At 34.2% G+C, this 20,244-nt stretch overlaps 1 protein-coding gene across 1 annotated transcript in view; it reads right to left on the bottom strand.

The window, feature by feature from the left end:
- The window catches only part of LOC142349056 (uncharacterized), a 38,351-nt gene extending 20,027 nt beyond the window's left edge, over positions 1-18,324 (bottom strand). The window contains exons 1-3 of the mRNA XM_075400469.1: positions 18,234-18,324; positions 10,407-10,539; positions 9,683-9,828 (exon numbers count right to left, since the gene is read on the bottom strand). Of these exons, the coding sequence (XP_075256584.1) occupies positions 9,683-9,828; positions 10,407-10,539; positions 18,234-18,270 (316 nt within the window). The 5' untranslated portion in view covers positions 18,271-18,324. The remainder of the gene's footprint in view (positions 1-9,682; positions 9,829-10,406; positions 10,540-18,233) is intronic.
- Between the last annotated feature and the right edge of the window lie 1,920 nt (positions 18,325-20,244).

Raw genomic sequence — 20,244 nt, 5'->3', positions numbered from 1 at the left:
CCATATCCACAACACTCAAACATAGTCACTAAAAAATTTCTCCGGATAGCTGTGAAAATGAACAAGAAAATTATATCGGGAAAGTAAATGGAACGCAACCGTTTTGACATAAGGAGAGATTCTTTTTCCTTTTCTTTGACTGGAAAAAGCTGAAAGCTAGAAAAAATTGGGGATTCAGCCAATTGCAATTTTTTTCCATATCCACAACACTAAAACATAATCACTAATAAAGTTTCTCCGGAGAACTGTGAAAATGAACAGGAAAATTATATAGGGAAAAAAATGGAACGCAATCGTGTTGACATAAGGAGAAATTTTCTCTCCTTTTCTCTGGCTGGAATAAGCTGAAAGCTAGAAAAAATCGGGGATTCAGTCAACTGCAATTTTGTTCCATATCCACAACACTCGAACATAATCACTAAAAAAATTCTCCGGAATAGCTGTGAAAATGAACATGAAAATTATATAGAAAAAGTCAATGGAACGCAATCGTGTCGACATAAGGAGAGATTTTTTCTCCTTTTCTCTGGCTGGAATAAAGTGAAAGCTAGAAAAAATCGGGGATTCAGCCAACTGCAATTTTGTTCCATATCCACATCACTCAAACATAATCACTAAAAATATTCTTTGGATAGCCGTGAAAATGAACAAGAAAATTAAATAGGGAAAGTAAATGGAACGCAATCATGTCGACATAAGGAGAGATTTTTCTCCTTTTCTCTGGCTGCAATAAGCTGAAAGCTAGAAAATATCGGGGATTCAGCCAACTGCACTTTTCTTCCATATCCACAACACTCAAACATAGTCACTAAAAAATTTCTCCGGATAGCTGTGAAAATGAACAAGAAAATTATATCGGGAAAGTAAATGGAACGCAAACATTTTGACATAAGGAGATATTCTTTTTCCTTTTCTTTGACTGGAAAAAGCTGAAAGCTAGAAAAAATTGGGGATTCAGCCAATTGCAATTTTTTTCCATATCCACAACACTAAAACATAACCACTAAAAAAGTTTCTCCGGAGAACTGTGAAAATGAACAAGAAAATTATATAGTGAAAAAAAATGGAACGCAATCGTGTTGACATAAGGAGAAATTTTTTCTCCTTTTCTCTGGCTGGAATAAGCTGAAAGCTAGAAAAACTCGAGGATTCAGCCAACTGCAATTTTGATCCATATCCACAACACTCAAACATAATCACTAAAAAAATTTCTCTGGATAGCTGGAAAATGAACAAGAAATTTATATAGGGAAAGTAAATGGAACGCAAGCGTGTCAACATACGAAGAGAATTTTTCTCCTTTTCTCTGCCTGGAATAAACTGAAAGCTAGAAAAAATCGGGGATTCAGTCAACTGCAATTTTGTTCCATATCCACAACACTCGAACATAATCACTAAAAAAATTCTCCGGAATAGCTGTGAAAATGAACATGAAAAATATATAGAGAAAGTCAATGGAACGCAATGGTGTCGACATAAGGAGAGATTTTTTCTCCTTTTCTCTGGCTGGAATAAGCTGAAAGCTAGAAAAAATCGGGGATTCAGTCAACTGCAATTTTGTTCCATATCCACAACACTCGAACATAATCACTAAAAAAAATTCTCCGGAATAGCTGTGAAAATGAACATGAAAATTATATAGAAAAAGTCAATGGAACGCAATCGTGTCGACATAAGGAGAGATTTTTTCTCCTTTTCTCTGGCTGGAATAAAGTGAAAGCTAGAAAAAATCGGTGATTCAGCCAACTGCAATTTTGTTCCATATCCACATCACTCAAACATAATCACTAAAAATATTCTTTGGATAGCCGTGAAAATGAACAAGAAAATTAAATAGGGAAAGTAAATGGAACGCAATCATGTCGACATAAGGAGAGATTTTTCTCCTTTTCTCTGGCTGCAATAAGCTGAAAGCTAGAAAATATCGGGGATTCAGCCAACTGCACTTTTCTTCCATATCCACAACACTCAAACATAGTCACTAAAAAATTTCTCCGGATAGCTGTGAAAATGAACAAGAAAATTATATCGGGAAAGTAAATGGAACGCAAACATTTTGACATAAGGAGATATTCTTTTTCCTTTTCTTTGACTGGAAAAAGCTGAAAGCTAGAAAAAATTGGGGATTCAGCCAATTGCAATTTTTTTCCATATCCACAACACTAAAACATAATCACTAAAAAAGTTTCTCCGGAGAACTGTGAAAATGAACAAGAAAATTATATAGTGAAAAAAAATGGAACGCAATCGTGTTGACATAAGGAGAAATTTTTTCTCCTTTTCTCTGGCTGGAATAAGCTGAAAGCTAGAAAAACTCGAGGATTCAGCCAACTGCAATTTTGATCCATATCCACAACACTCAAACATAATCACTAAAAAAATTTCTCTGGATAGCTGGAAAATGAACAAGAAATTTATATAGGGAAAGTAAATGGAACGCAAGCGTGTCAACATACGAAGAGAGTTTTTCTCCTTTTCTCTGCCTGGAATAAACTGAAAGCTAGAAAAAATCGGGGATTCAGTCAACTGCAATTTTGTTCCATATCCACAACACTCGAACATAATCACTAAAAAAATTCTCCGGAATAGCTGTGAAAATGAACATGAAAATTATATAGAGAAAGTCAATGGAACGCAATGGTGTCGACATAAGGAGAGATTTTTTCTCCTTTTCTCTGGCTGGAATAAAGTGAAAGCTAGAAAAAATCGGGGATTCAGCCAACTGCAATTTTGTTCCATATCCACAACACTCAAACATAATCACTAAAAAAAATTTTCCGGATAGCTGTGAAAATGAACAAGAAAATTATACAGGGAAAGTAAATGGAACGCAATCGTGTCGACATAAGGAGAGATTTTTCTCCTTTTCTCTGGCTGGAATAAGCTGAAAGCTAGAAAAAATTGGGGATTCAGCCAACTGCAATTTTGTTCCAAATCCATATCACTCAAACATAATCACTAAAAAAAAAATTCTCGGATAGCTGGAAAATGAACAAGAAATTTATATAGGGAAAGTAAATGGAACGCAATCGTGTCAACATACGAAGAGATTTTTTCTCCTTTTCTCTGCCTGGAATAAGCCGAAAGCTGGAAAAAATCGGGGATTCAGCCAACTGCAATTTTGTTCCATATCCACAACACTCGAACATAATCAGTAAAAAAATTCTCCGGAATAGCTGTGAAAATGAACATGAAAATTATATAGAGAAAGTCAATGGAACGCAATCGTGTCAACATAAGGAGAGATTTTTTCTCCTTTTCTCTGGCTGGAATAAAGTGAAAGCTAGAAAAAATCGGGGATTCAGCCAACTGCAATTTTGTTCCATATCCACAACACTCAAACATAATCACTAAAAAAATTTTCCGGATAGCTGTGAAAATGAATAAGAAAATTATACAGGGAAAGTAAATGGAACGCAATCGTGTCGACATAAGGAGAGATTTTTCTCCTTTTCTCTGGCTGGAATAAGCTGAAAGCTAGAAAAAATCGGGGATTCAGCCAACTGCAATTTTGTTCCATATCCATATCACTCAAACATAATCACTAAAAAATTTTCTCCGGTTAGCTGTGATAATGAACAAGAAAATTATATAGGGAAAGTAAAGGGAGCGCAATCGTGTCGACATAAGGAGAGAATTTTTCTCCTTTTCTATGGCTGGAACAATCTTAAAGCTAGAAAAAATTGGGGATTCAGCCAACTGCAATTTTCTTCCATATCCACAACACTCAAACATAATCACTAAAAAATTTCTCCGGATAGCTGTGAAAATGAACAAGAAAATTATATCGGGAAAGTAAATGGAACACAACCGATTTGACATAAGGAGAGATTTTTTCTCCTTTTCTTTGGCTGGAAAAAGCTGAAAGCTAGAAAAAATTGGGGATTCAGCCAACTGCAATTTTTTTCCATATCCACAACACTAAAGCATAATCACTAAAAAAGTTTCTCCGGATAGCTGTGAAAATGAACAAGAAAATTATATAGGGAAAATAAGTGGAACGCAATCGTGTCGACATAGGGAGAGAATTTTTCTCCTTTTCTCTGGCTGGAAAAAACTGAAAGCTAGAAAAAATCGGGGATTCAGCCAACTGCAATTTTGTTCCATATCCATATCACTCAAACATAATCACTAAAAAATTTTCTCCGGTTAGCTGTGATAATGAACAAGAAAATTATATAGGCAAAGTAAATGGAGCGCAATCGTGTCGACATAAGGAGAGAATTTTTCTCCTTTTCTCTGGCTGGAACAATCTGAAAGCTAGAAAAAATTGGGGATTCAGCCAACTGCAATTTTCTTCCATATCCACAACACTCAAACATAATCATTAAAAAAATTCTCCGGATAGCTGTGAAAATGAACAAGAAAATTATATCGGGAAAGTAAATGGAACGCAACCGTTTTGACATAAGGAGAGATTTTTTCTCCTTTTCTTTGGCTGGAAAAAGCTGAAAGCTAGAAAAAATTGGGGATTCAGCCAACTGCAATTTTTTTCCATATCCACAACACTAAAACATAATCACTAAAAAAGTTTCTCCGGATTGCTGTGAAAATGAACAAGAAAATTATATAGGGAAAATGAGTGGAACGCAATCGTGTCGACATAGGGAGAGAATTTTTCTCCTTTTCTCTGGCTGGAATAAGCTGAAAGCTAGAAAAAATCGGGGATTCAGCCAACTGCAATTTTGTTCCATATCCATATCACTCAAACATAATCACTAAAAAATTTTCTCCGGTTAGCTGTGATAATGAACAAGAAAATTATATAGGGAAAGTAAATGGAGCGCAATCGTGTCGACATAAGGAGAGAATTTTTCTCCTTTTCTCTGGCTGGAACAATCTGAAAGCTAGAAAAAATTGGGGATTCAGCCAACTGCAATTTTCTTCCATATCCACAACACTCAAACATAATCATTAAAAAATTTCTCCGGATAGCTGTGAAAATGAACAAGAAAATAATATCGGGAAAGTAAATGGAACGCAACCGTTTTGACATAAGGAGAGATTTTTTCTCCTTTTCTCTGGCTGGAAAAAGCTGAAAGCTAGAAAAAATTGGGGATTCAGCCAACTGCAATTTTTTTCCATATCCACAACACTAAAACATAATCACTAAAAAAGTTTCTCTGGATAGCTGTGAAAATGAACAAGAAAATTATATAGGGAAAATAAGTGGAACGCAATCGTGTCGACATAGGGAGAGAATTTTTCTCCTTTTCTCTGGCTGGAATAAGCTGAAAGCTAAAAAAAATCGGGGATTCAGTCAATTGCAATTTTGTTCCATATCCACATCACTCAAACATAATCACTAAAAATATTCTTTGGATAGCCGTGAAAATGAACAAGAAAATTAAATAGGGAAAGTAAATGGAACGCAATCATGTCGACATAAGGAGAGATTTTTCTCCTTTTCTCTGGCTGGAATAAGCTGAAAGCTAGAAAAAATCGGGGATTCAGCCAACTGCAATTTTGTTCCATATCCACATCACTCAAACATAGTCACTAAAAATATTCTTTGGATAGCCGTGAAAATGAACAAGAAAATTAAATAGGGAAAGTAAATGGAACGCAATCGTGTCGACATAAGGAGAAATTTTTCTCCTTTTCTCTGGCTGGAATAAGCTGAAAGCTAGAAAATATCGTGGATTCAGCCAACTGCAGTTTTTTTCCATATCCACAACACTCAAACATAATCACTAAAAAAATTTCTCCGGAGAGCTGTGAAAATGAACAAGAAAATTATATAGGGAAAATAAGTGGAACGCAATCGTGTCGACATAAGGAGAGATTTTTTCTCCTTTTCTCTGGCTGGAATAAGCTGAAAGCTAGAAAAAATTGCGGATTCAGCAAACTGCAATTTTGATCCATATCCATAACACTCAAACATAATCACTAAAAAAATTTTCCGGATAGCTGTGAAAATGAACAAGAAAATTATATAGGAAAGTAAATGGAACGCAATCGTGTCGACATAAGGAGAGATTTTTCTCTTTTTCTCTGGCTGGAATAAGCTGAAAGCTAGAAAAAATCGGGGATTCAGCCAACTGCAATTTTGTTCCATATCCACATCACTCAAACATAATCACTAAACATATTCTTTGGTTAACCGTGAAAATGAACAAGAAAATTAAATAGGGACAGTAAATGGAACGCAATCGTGTCGACATAAGGAGAGATTTTTCTCCTTTTCTCTGGCTGGAATAAGCTGAAAGCTAGAAAATATCGGGGATTCAGCCAACTGCACTTTTCTTCCATATCCACAACACTCAAACATAATCACTAAAAAATTTCTCCGGATAGCTGTGCAAATGAACAAGAAAATTATATTGGGAAAGTAAATGGAACGCAACCGTTTTGACATAAGGAGAGATTTTTTCTCCTTCTCTTTGGCTGGAAAAAGCTGAAAGCTAGAAAAAATTGGGGATTCAGCCAACTGCAATTTTTTTCCATATCCACAACACTAAAACATAATCACTAAAAAAGTTTCTCCGGATTGCTGTGAAAATGAACAAGAAAATTATATAGGGAAAATGAGTGGAACGCAATCGTGTCGACATAGGGAGAGAATTTTTCTCCTTTTCTCTGGCTGGAATAAGCTGAAAGCTAGAAAAAATCGGGGATTCAGCCAACTGCAATTTTGTTCCATATCCATATCACTCAAACATAATCACTAAAAAATTTTCTCCGGTTAGCTGTGATAATGAACAAGAAAATTATATAGGTAAAATAAGTGGAACGCAATCGTGTCGACATAGGGAGAGATTTTTTCTCCTTTTCTCTGGCTGGAATTAGCTGAAAGCTAGAAAAAATCGCGGATTCAGCCAACTGCAATTTTGATCCATATCCACAACACTCCAACATAATCACTAAAAAAATTTCTCCGGATAGCTGTGAAAATGAACAAGAAAATAATATAGGGAAAGTAAATGGAACGCAATCGTGTCGACGTAAGGAGAGATTTTTTCTCCATTTTGCCCTCAAAAGTGAAACAACTGTCGTTTATGTCTACTTGAAGCTAAGCATATCTAATTCTAGTATAAGAATTAGAACATTTATTCACGTTTGAAGCATAATTATTTTCCCAGTTCAACCAAGAGCATCTACTAGTTTTTTCGAAAAATAAATGTGTTCTTTTTCTTTTTTTGACTAGTTTTTTATCATCTTCTTTACGTTATGGCTGTTGACAGATAATAATGATAAGGTTAGCGTATCTAAACATTCCTCTCTGGTCAAAGTTTTAATAAAAATTTATGTTAAAATTCAGTTAAAACTGGGCTTACTCATTTTTGTTAATTTATAAGAAGACATTATAATACAAATATTTTAACTTCCAACCGTTTTTTTATATGAAAATATAGCTGGTGTCCTAGGCTGCGATTATCGTGTGCTGAGAGCAAGTACAAGTTTTTAATGAAAATTTGGAAGTTTTCAGATCTTTCGCGACATTTAATCTAACACTGAAATCTTTACATCAAATATTTAAAGAACTGCTGTCATTTTTTTTCATTTGATTACAGTCGTAAACGTTCGTTGCATTGGATGAAAACTAATATGTAATAAAATACAGAAAAAGCTACTAGTAGTGAGACTCTAAGGGTAATATTTTCTAAACTTTGCTTCATATGAGCAGTTTGTTACAAACTGCTTATGGGGTGCATTTCTTTCTGAAAAACATTTTCTCGAAAATGCAAAAAGTGTGAAATATGGTGTGATCAAAGTACAAATTTTGGAAGGGAGAGATTGATCAGAGATGATTTCATGCGACAAGATTTTAATAATTAATCGCACAAGAAGGATGCTACGGTGTAACCAACCGTCTAATCTGAAATCCGTCCAATCTATGTTAAAGTTAAAATTTATGAAAAATTATAATAACGACAACAATGACGATTTTGCTGTCCTCAATTAGTTATTATATTAGTTATTGATCATTACTTATTGACAACTCAAGTAGAACAACGCTATAAGCCTGAAGTTCAAACAAACTATAATTTTAAAGTACTTTTGCGCGTGCTTTTTTGATTATGGGCAGAACAGAAAGTTAATCAAGTGTGACATCTTGTAGAGGACTCAATGGATTGAAGGTTCAAAAATCTGGAGGACGATTCAATGGCTCTGGAGTTTTAATTGTGAAAGATCTGGCATATTTCTGACAGTTGTCTTGTCAGCATTCATCGGTTGATACATGGTTTGATCAAATGTCTAGGTTTCGAAAGCGGATAGATGAAAGGTCGCATCGAAGACTATAAAACTGTCTGAGTGGAGGGCAACGTCTAAATAATGTCAAACATTCATCAATTCTGTTTCCAAAGAATTTATGCGCGGACTAAGATTGGAGGCTAGTAAGGAGCAAACCTTGCATAAATTAAATGTTGCAACATTTGAGATTCATGTAAATTTCACGCAATTGGGTCTGACCAGAGAAGTTTTCGAACGCAATTGGATCGGATCTGGGACCATTTCGAGAGCCTTTTTTCATTTTTTGTTTTTTTATTGAGAGATGTTGGCTCTGCCAAGAGCCAACATTAAAGCAGCGTTGTGATCAGAGACTTATCTAAAATCCGATAGCTCTGATCAGAAAAAAGAAGTCCAGCTGATAGCAAAGGCCGGTTCCCTTCAGAGGCAATTTTGATTAACTGAAGATCATGATGTTTCTTCAGCAAAGCTGTCAAAACTCATCCATTGAGTTAGAAATATAAACTAAACGGTACAATAAAAAAAATTGTTCTCAACAGTTGGTTTCGTTTTCTTTAGCAAGAACTTTATAATTGGTTTTCCTTAGATGAATAAAATACTGCAATCATCAGTTTTTTTGAAATAAATAAATTATAGCAAAATTAAGAGATTTGTTCATAAGTCAAATTTTTCTCTGATCAGTCTTTTTTCGAGCGCACTTGAGTCTGATCAGAACCGGTTTCGAGCGCGTTTCAGTCTGATCATAAATGACTGCTAGCGCAACTGGGTCTGATCATAGCCTGTTCGAGCATACTTGAGTGTGATCATAGTCTGATTAAGGTCTGGGCTGGGCAATGATCTGAAATTGAGTCTGGACCATGGTCTGAAGATGGTCTGATCAGAACGCCTTCTGTCTGAAAGGTCTGATCAGAGGCCCTCTGTGTCTGGAAAGTCTGATCAGAGGTAACTTGGGTCTGGACCTCAACCTGGGATGCAATGAAAAATCGAAAGTTTTCATAACGGCGCTTTTAGGTTGGTTTTTGTATGCAACAAATAAATGTTTTATCCCTATTTCAGGTATGCTGCCAGTATTTTACCAGATAATTGGCAAAAATTCTCGATGGCTATATTGAGTCTGATCAGAGGTTCATTGGGTCTGAAAAGTCTGATCATAGACTGATTATGGCCTGGGTAATGGTCCGAATTCTGGACCATGGTCTGGAGATGATCTGATCAGAACTCCTTTGGTCTGGAAAGTCTGATCAGAGAATCTGTCGGCCTGGAAAGTCTTGTCAGATGTAATTTCGGTCTGGAAAATCTGATCAGGGGTAATTTTGGTGTGGAAAGTCTGACCAGAGGAAAATTTACGTCTGGACCTCAACTTGGGTATAGGTCGTAGGGTGCTTTCTACATTGAGAGTACACAGCGGCAACCCACATGTAATTACAAAGGGTGAATGAGTTCGCAATCAATTTGTATTGCTACAATAATTGAAATGAAAAACACCAACCAATATCGGCATCCCGGAAAGAGTACCAGTTGAGCTCAGTATACATATGTCGAACCATCTGTTCAAATAGTACAGTGTCGTTTTCAAGAGCTACTCTCTCCTTCTGTTGTGTAGAAAACCACAGACGCATTAAACAGAAGTGCCGACTAAAACATTGTTCTATTCTACAGGTTATCAAAAAAAAATTGATAGACATGAACCTATAGTTATGCGATTGATAATTGAAACATATCGGTTGGCAAAAAATGAAAATCTTTTTATGAAAAATTTGAATGATTTCTCGCTCTCACAACATGAAAAAGATTCCTTTGAATAGTAACGTAACTAACCTATAGGAGCTTTTAAAAGCTACTTTTATTTTTAGAAAGAAAACAATCAGAAGAAACTTATATAATGTCATTCTTTAAGAAAATTGAATTTTTTGATTAATTTTGCTCGAATGATTTTAGGTATTGTTTGTTTCCAGTATAATTAACCACGTGGTTATAATTTTATCTTATGGAAAAAAATGATATCGAGGTTTCTTGTTTTGTATAAAATGCGGCGGGTGGGATTTAACAGGGAATGCTTCAAGAAAAAAGTTAAAATTTTTAACTGATTTTTTTTTCTGACAAAAGCATCTCATGCATCCTATTTCGTGCAATCAGATGCGATTGCTCGTCAATATGGCTCAGAAAATATTCTGTAAATTATTGTATCACTTATGCTTTGATGAATACGTTACCTGTAACGTAGACAATTACTTCCCGCGGGCACAGTCGGGTCGGGTATGACAAAATCATGCGAGTATCTTCTGTTCAAGTTACTACTACCTCCTCCACTATGCCGAGACCCACCTGCTGTCGTCTCTTTTACACCTAGCAACAAGTAAACCCTATACGAGACATTTTTGTTTGTAAAGACAAGAATTGGGAGCGCAGGTTGAGAGGCCGAGCAAAAGAAAAACCAGAAAATTTTATATTTCCTACCTCAAATACATTTTCGAGACTACAACTAAACTTGACCCAAAAGTTTTTGATACGTCAACCTAAGGTCTCTTCATAAATTAGACCCACGGTTTTTCAAACCTTAACATGGCCAAGCTACAGGTCAACCCACTGTCTCTTCATAGCTATTATAATACGGCCAAACCACACTCTATTCATGTTTTTTCTTACAGAATAATTTGTTCCAAACGTGGTCGACCCAGACGAATGGTCAGCGAGTTTTCAACGAATCGAGTCATGTTTGTCAGTTTTGTCATACTTTTTAAACACAACGTAAAAAAATATTGTAGGTTTTAAAACTAAACAAGCCAAAGCATTTTTAGTCTTTTGTCATTTCTGATCGGTCTCATTAACTAAGGAAAAAATGGAGACACCGTTAAAATTCGCGGAAGAGATTGAGAAAAAAGAAAAGATAATTTGCCCCTGTATCAGTAGTTTGTATTTACACTCATTCTTAAGTGTTTAATTAGAACAATAAAAAAATTTAGAACGATTACGGTAGAACTAACATTGAAAGGGATTGATCAAGTTTTCCTGCCCAAAATATTCTTTTTACATCCTGTGCAAAATGTTCCTGAGCAAAAACTGGACCCGCATTTATCACCCTTAGTTTATGAAACTTCCATTGCATTATGATGCATTTAATGTAGCAAAAAACCGTGATATGCTATTCAGCAAAGTTGGAAAGAGCGTTTCTGACTGTTTTCAAAAACCAAAGATGATCAATTTTGATGTTTTTGGGGAATATCATTTTGACCTTTAATAATGCTAAGAAATGACCAATATCAGCCAGTAAGTTTAGAAAATGACGGCTTCAACCAGTTTTTTTTCTGCTTAGTTCCAAAGACTCTCTTTCTATCGTCAGGTAAACTGATTTGTGTCAAGCTTTACTCGTGAACTTTCTTAGTGAAAGAGGAAGCCTAAATACGCAGCTCTTTAATAGTAAAGTGGGGGTTTATTTCCGTGGGGGTTTATTTCCGTGGGGGTTCATTTCCTATCTAAAACGAAGTGGGTTTTTTCCGTTGGGGTTTCTTTCCGCAACCGAGCCCATCAATAGGTAAAGAACTTCCTCCTATGGTTCCTCTACAAGACTGGCAGTCGTGCTATAACAAATGAATAATATTTAAAAGAAGTCAAGTTTGTTAGTGAAAATGCAAGATAATCTTATCAGAAAAAAAGGTTTTTTAAGAGGAGACTAATTTTAACTGAATAATTTCTACAACTCATTGTGTACTTGAATCTGGACCTACGAGATTTAATATTTCATAAATAACGATAGATAACTTCCAGAAAAAATTCAACATTTTTTTCAATAACAACTTCATCGGATTTTGGATTTAGAAATGTAATCTCCTGAATGGTTAAACTGGCAGTGTGTAGGATTTAAGAAAAGAACTGAGCAAGATTGCTATTTCTAAAAAACAATAAACGATTAACATTTAAATTACTTCAGCACTTGTTCTCAACTTCGAATAAAATCGCAGTTTTTTTTATTACTTTTAAGAAAACGAGATATTTATCTAAGTAAAATCGCCATTAAATATTTTTCAATTCAGAAAAAAAATCTGTTAAAATTCGTACTAGAAAATTACATTAAGTAATGCTGTATGCAAGAATTTTTCCAGCTTATATGCCAAACCGGTTTTTCAGTTACTGCACGTAATCGAATTTTATAATTTAATGATGCATGCAATTCTTAATAAGAGAGTTGAGAATAAAGATTATTTTATCGTATCATGGATGCTTGATAATACACCGAAAACCCTGAAAAACACAAAAAATCAAAATACAAAGAAAACACTGAAATACACAAGAAAATACAAGAAAACATACGAAAACATACAAAAAAACATTAAAAAAAACAAAAGCAAGAAAACAATCACAAGAAAACACTGAAAAAAAAACAAATTCTTCCGTTCTGCAACATGTTGAGTCAAATGGCAAGTTATAACGCTCTCTTTTACGATGATATACATTTCAATTTTCAGCAGGTAATTCCGTTCATTAAAAATGCAGTTTTAAGTCATTTTCTTTTAGCTTCTTGTAATCTTGTTCTTTTACAATCATTGCAGTATTCTCAAACTGCATATGTGAGTAGGTCTAACACTTACAAACCAAGGAGGAAAACATATCGTTATGCAAATGTATTTTAGCTGCAGTTTCTGTTGTTTTTTAGCTGTTTTGCAACATGTAATGCCTTATAATCAGATTTTGCTTAAAATGGCAGGTATTCGACTCATATTTATACTATGTGTACTACTCATGTTCTCCGATAAGATTTCAGAATTTTTTTGCAGTTTTCCTTATGCATCTCGAATACCTTCAACCAAAAAATGTGTCTTATCGTCCAATTTCAACGTTTCTTTTTTCTTGGTTGTTAGTTGGTACCTTCTACTAAATAGTGGCGATATCGAAATAAACCCGGGACCAATATTGCCACAAAATCATCCAGAAGTGTTTTGACATGTAGATAAGCAAAATTTTGACTGTTTTCGAAACGATCGCATCAAAACAACAAAAACAAAAGGTGGTGGTATTGTGATGTACATTCCGAAATCTTTAAAACATCATCTCCGCGATGATCTGAACTGTACTAAATTTATCATACTGTCCCGAAAAAACTTGTAAAGATATTTTTAGAAAAAATGAACCTGGAAGTTGCTATGGCTGAAGAAAAATCTGTCATGCTTGCTGTAATTTCTCCATATGATCTTAAACCATCGAATATTGATATAGCTCAATGAATGACTAACTCTTGTTCAGCTCCTATTAATTACATCATAACAGACAATTACGAAACAGGCATAGTAGCGGATACAATTTTGAAAACTGATCATTTTGCAACAATCACAGTTCTTAAATCTGTGATGCCAAAGTAAAAAACAACAAAAAAAATTTGACAAAAAAACTATTCAACCATAGCGTTCCAAAACTTTATTGAAAATTCAGACAGGAGACACTTTTGTGGTGCAGTGACGGGAGATATGATGTTATTAGAATTTCAAAGAACTATTGAAAGAGCATTAGCTACATGCTCCAAGTAAAATCTGTTTTATTAGAAAAGACAAACCAAAAATCTTACTTCAAAAAAGATGGCTATGTGAGGAAACAAAAAAACAGTTTTCAAGAAATAACGATGAAAAACTAAAAACGATTTAATTCGTGAAAAAGAAAAACAAATTCTCTCAAGTTTTATGGAGTTGAACTGTGAAAAAGCCAGATGGATCTTCATTCAAGATCTTTGAAATAAAGAAAAGACTGAAACAAGAATTCAATCTTTATTAAGCAGTTTTGTTAATAAGATAACAAAGCCTATGGAAATTGCAAATCTTTTTTATTACAGATTTTTTACTCCAGGAGAGTTCATTGGCTTGCAACAAACAAACTCTTTTCCTCCTAAAACAGCTCCAAAAAAGTGTTTCAAGTTCAGATATGTAACAACCAAGGAAACAAATGTGCTCATATATTCATTGCAGACAAGTAAACCACTCGGTCCTTCAACACTACCAGCTTGGGCAATAAATGATGCTAAAGCAGCGCTATTCGAAGCACTATGTTACTTCATTAATCAGTTCATTAGAGAGGGAAGATTTCCAGAAGATCCTAAGAAAGCTTTCAAAAAAGAAATCCTGAAGACCCACTCAATTATAGACCTATTTCTGTCACTTCTGCTTTTGTCAAAAATTTTTTAAAAAACGTTGAGTTCACAAATCATAAGTTTCCTAGAAAGGGAGCCTTTACTGTTTATTAGTCATTTTGGCTATAGAATACAAATTTCAACAAATGATGCTATCCTGAAATCGACAGAACGAATAACATTGGAACTCAACAAGAAAAAAAATGTTACAGGTGCATTTTTAGACCTTTCAAAGGCTTTTGATTCTATAAACCACAAAATACTGTTAAGGAGACTTGAAAAAATAGGTTTTTACAAAAATGCTACCAATTTAAAAGAGAATTCTTTGAGTGAAAAAACGCAAAGAGTTGTCCGGAATGGAATTGAATCAGATTGGATAAATGTGAAAAAAGGAGTTCCACAAGGTACTATTTTAGGACTTCTATTAATTAAATTTTACGTCAACGATTTAGCAAGTTTGTAGAAAAGGTTCGTCCAGTATGCAGGTCGTCCAGTATGCAGATGACTCTTTTCTTTTTACATCCGACACTGATGAAATATTGTCTAAAACAAAACCTGCACATTACATCTCAAAAATTATTAATTTTTTGCAAAGTATTAGTTAGTGGTGAACAAACAATAAACAGAATATATTGTGTTCAGAACCAGGAAGAATTTTAATAAATACTGTTCTGAAAGTCGAAAATGAAAAAGTAGCAGAATCAAATAGTGTGAAGTATCTTGGCGTAATTATTGATAGCAAACTAAAATTTGACGGAGAAGTAAAAAAGATTCTTCAGAGACTGGCTTGTGGAATAGACGTTTTAAATACACTTAGTAAAAATTTACCAGAGAACAAAAATCCTATTACTCAATGAATAGTAATAAGTCATCTACATTATTCCGCTTTAGTTTTGATATGGTTGCAAAAGTCATTACTCACAACTTTAGAAAAACAATTAAATTGGGGGAATAAAAACCATATTTAATAGTAGAAAACACGATCGGTCCACAGATCTCAAACTTCGTACTAAAACTTTACCAGTCGCTTTTCTCTTGAAATATCATTGCTCAAAATATTTTTTCGCCTACTCAGCAACGATCTTCCAGCATATAAAACTGAACCTCTCTCTACCATGAGAATAAAACAACATGACAGGTAAAATAACAAATTTAGAAATAAGAAAGAACAATCAGTTTTAAACTGATTCTTTTTTTGCACAAACAATTCCAATTTATAATAGTCTGCTTTATAATATTAGACTGAATACAACATCGAAAGCTTCCTTAAAAAAACTGAAAGAAAGAATATTTTTGGAAAGAATTTTTCAAGGACCCAAAAGTAACTGATATGAAAGATGACATTGAAAACATTAGATTTTAATTTTTTTAAATCTTTATGGAGTACATATAAAATTCTCAGAACATTTTTTGCTCGCGTTTTAGGCCATTTTTTACTAATATAAGGTCAAATTTTCAGCTAAATATTTTAATGATTTTTTAATTTTACATAATGTTATATTCTTAACTTTACATTGCGTCTTTTATCATTTGCATTTTATTCTCATGTGTATCAGAGGAAATTAACAATGGTCTTTTTTTTATATAATTGTCTTACTGTTTTAGAGAGAATAATGATTGTCCATATTGAACATGTTTTAGAGAGAATAAAGGTTTTCCATATTGAACATGAATATAGAAGGTTGTAAAAAATTGTTTTTTGTCAATTCTCAGGCCTTCATTTTGTTTATGAAATAATAACCTTGTTATGGAATTCAAAAGCAAAAAGCAGGTGGTCAGAGTCTATCAAATTCCAAGGTTCAAAATAAATTCGGGAAAAGGTAAACCACGACATTTAGCATGTAGAACCTCTATGTAGATTACACTTTGTTCAGTATTCATTCGATTCGTGGGCACCTATTTGAAGTTTTTGATGACTCGTTTGTATATTGCACTGTGATAAGAAGACATCAGTTCACAGTTAGATTTTTATCACAGTTAGAAATTGAATTAAAGTTACAAATCTTTCAGATGAGACCAATTGATTAATTTCTGAGACTCTCATTAGATGTTATTTTGTCTCACTATGCAAATGAAACTTAGTGTCTTTTAAAATTTTCCTTCAAATTTTCGGGGTTTTAGTTCCAAATTTTACTGAGAAGAATAAAAAATAAATTGATCGAGGCAACACTTGTGATACGAGATTTATTGGGAATGATGAATCTGGAAGTTATAATTCAACAGTCAATGTAGGAGGACTCGAGACGTGATTTTTCTGCATCCCAATGCAAATTGATCAAAAAAATTTCCTTAACTTTAACATAAACGAACGATAGAATCCCTTTTGGAATTTGAAAAGAAGTTTGATCAAAAAAGATTTTGTACAAGCAAAGATATAGTATTCTTCGAACCGGTGACGTTAAAATTGGTGCGCCTTACCAGAACCAGACAATTTTTTATAAATCAACCAACAAACTGATGTAACCAAATTTCTCAGAATATATTGCTAAGATCTGGTCGAATTCCGTCCATTAGTTTTGCATGCAAAATCTTGAGATGATTCGCAGAAATCTTAAATCATGTTGTTAAATTTTTACTTATATCAAGCAGCACAAGCAACACAACAGAAAGAATTTAAACTGTTATTTAAATGGTCAATTGAAAAAGATCAAGAAAAAAAATAATTGAAAAAAAATAGAAAATTGAATCTTTGAGTTCTTATACCGAAATCTACGTGTTGAAAATTTCGATCGTAATTTTCTTTGATTTTTGGGTCAGTAACGGAACAAACTGAAATTTATTTGGCTCGTCCTCGTTAATTCTTGTCTCTACATTTTATCTTGGCAAGATTGGTGTTGATATGAGATGAGTTGTTATCTTGCCGTATTAATGCTAAGAAAACTAATTCAATTTTTTTTCAATAACAATTGCTCTTTTGTTGCTAATATACAAATGACTCTATTTTTCCTGCCTTTTGACATTTAAAGTTTAGAATTTATCAACATTGAACCGAAGTTCAGGCATATATGGGCCCAAAATTCTTTAACAAAGCAAAAATATGTCGTATTAACAAGGAATTTAATTCATAAATTTTCTACCTTTAGCAATATTGAAAATATCATTTAATCTAGTCACATCATTTACTATGACTGTTAACTCAATGGTTCTAATGACATGCCTTGCAGTATCTATAGATAACTTTATCGCAATTCAAAAATTGGAAAAAAGTGTTTAAATATTTAACAACTCAAAGATGTTCATTTTAGCATTTTGAAAACATATCAAACCAAGGTTCTCAACAAACGTTTCATTCTTATTTTTTTTCTGGTATTTTGATTCCTTCCGCATTTTTTAAGGGGATTCTTAGGTCCCAGTCGGGCACTTTCTTCAGTATAATGAGTGCTTGATGTGCATATCGAGATTGCATACCCTTAAAAATATCATTTAACGGAACAATATGCTCAGCTGTGAGTTCATAAGCTAACGAGAGCTGAATTTTCCTAATTTTTTGATAAATTTTGAGAATTCTTGATAATTTCGATAATTCAGATTGAGTCTTAGAATTTTTTAATTGTTAAAAATTTTGTTAAACATTGTTTAATGGTGTTGTTCTTTTTTACAGTTAGTTTGTGTTGCAATGCCATGCTTCATCTCTGCTGCTTACTTCGCTAAGATCTCATTTCTTGATACCCATTGACAACGATTCGTATGTTTTGTACGTGTGTTTTTTGCTATATAAAAACATGATCTTGCAAGTGCAACAAAAAGCAACAAAATTTGATAACGATGATAGGAAATCATAAAATATGGTTACAACATGCTTTAGTATGTTTTATATCATCAACATCAAGTTCCGTTGCAGTAATGGTAACCGATGTCAAAATGAATACCAATATAATGACAATTAAAACTTTTTGCTATGAATTCAAAATTCTTTAAAATAATGTACCTAAGAGGAGAAGTAAGAAGAGAAGTAGATTCAGCATCACAACAGATGGTCAATCGGCTGTAAAATTTAATACTGTAATTTTGAATGTCACCTAATTACCAATTTAACATTAGTGTGTTCAGTGCAAAGATTATTGAAAGATTTGATCTTTCAACTTAGGAACTCAACATTTCGAATTGACCTTTCAGCAATCTTTACCGTCTGCATGTTTCTTTTGGCTAAATCTTTGCTTCGTTGAAAAAGTAAAACTGTGTTGCCCGACGTCACCAGTTATTTCTCTACATACTTTGAAAAACAAGCAAGTGAATAACCCGTGTCGAAATTACCCCCCCCCCCCCAAAAAAAATAGGGGGTAATTTTAGGGGGATAAAACGATGTAAGACTAGGGGGTAATGTGAAGCATGGTGGAGATTGTTAAATTTTACCCCCCAAAAACTAGTCCCCAAAACGATGTAACATTAGGATGTTAATTTTAGGCAGGTAAAACGATGTAAGATAAGGGAGGTAACGGGGAGTAAGGTGGGGATTGTTAAATTTAACCCCCCAAAAATTATTCCCCAAAAAGATGTAAGATTCGGGGGTAACTTTCGGGGGGTAAAACGATGCAAGATTAGGAATAGTGGGGGTTAATGGGGGAAATTTTGAGATTATAACCCTCAAAAATTACCCCCCAAAAAGATGTAACATTAGGGAGTAAGTTTAGGCAGGTATCACCATGTAAGATAATGGAGGTAATGGTGAGTATGAGGAAATTTTTACGCTTTATACACAAAAAAACACCCCCAAAAATATGTGAGATGTGAGATAGAGGGTAACGGGTAGTAAGGGTAGAAGTTTTAGATTTAAGGTAAGGAGTTAATGGGGATAAAAGATAAGGCGGTAATGGGGAGTATGGTTCGAGTTTTAAGCTTAACACCCGAAAGTTATCCCCTAAAATGATATAAGATTAGCAGGTAATTTTAGAGGGGTAAAATGATGTAAGAGTGAGGGGATAAAATGTCTATTTCATATGCATGGGATGGCTAGTATTGGGCAAGGATCGGCGGTATGACGGCTGAGACGAACTGGCTCAGGACACAGAGGTTTTGTGCTCAAGGCTGTCGGCCTGCGACAATGAAGGGTACCCCTCATTACCCCCCAAAATGCAATGAGACCCTCTTTTAGGAATAAAAACTCGCTCGACACGGGAAACAAGATATTTGCTTATAGTCTTGAATGTGCACTGAACAAATTTAAAATCAGAAGATTAAACTGACTTGGATAGAAAATAAATGAAGCAGTTTTATTGTGAAGACTCCAACCAATGTTTTGACAATAATGTAATCCTTTATTGACCAGAAATAACTTTGAACGCACTTGGGTTTGCTTCGACTTGGACCAGATTGCACCCTCAACTGATCAGACACGGCTGAAGGTTTCGAGAGCACTTAGAAAAGTGTGGATCTTGACACAGTGCAAGTGTGTCACAAAGGAACTTTTTAGGGCAATTAACTCTGATCAGAAAGTTTAACAGATCAGGACATTTTCATCAGAGGTGGAAACGAAGTCACATTAGTATGATCAGGAACAGCTTCAAGAACATGACAATCTGATCAGAGGTGGAATCGAGCGCATCAGCAAAGTCTGATCAAAGTTAATTTCGAGCGCAAGTGAGTTTTTTTAGAGAAAATTGGGAAAAATGCAAAGTTTTAAAGTTTTTGCACGCAAATTTGTTACAGTTTAATTTAACATTTCTGCAATAACTTTGCATAAAATCTAACTTTTTTATTTGAACATATTACAAGGATACTGCAAAATTTAGGCACAGCTAGCGTTGTTCTCATTGGTTTTTCGTATTTTAGCAAATTTGCCGAAAATCGGAGACAATGCTAAAATCACTGACAATAATGCCATTCTGTGGCGCTAATCCATGAGGCGACTTCTAGCGACAATAGCACTGCAAAACCGGCGATTATTTGCCGAAATTGCGTCTCTAATACCAGTACTTTTTTAACTCAGTGTTTACGTTTTG

Source organism: Convolutriloba macropyga, chromosome 11, assembly GCF_964194025.1.
Source record: "Convolutriloba macropyga chromosome 11, txConMacr16.3, whole genome shotgun sequence".
Classification (NCBI taxonomy): Eukaryota; Metazoa; Xenacoelomorpha; order Acoela; family Convolutidae; genus Convolutriloba; species Convolutriloba macropyga.
Note: the sequence above shows the minus strand (reverse complement) of the source record. Positions and strands in the feature narration are given on the sequence as shown.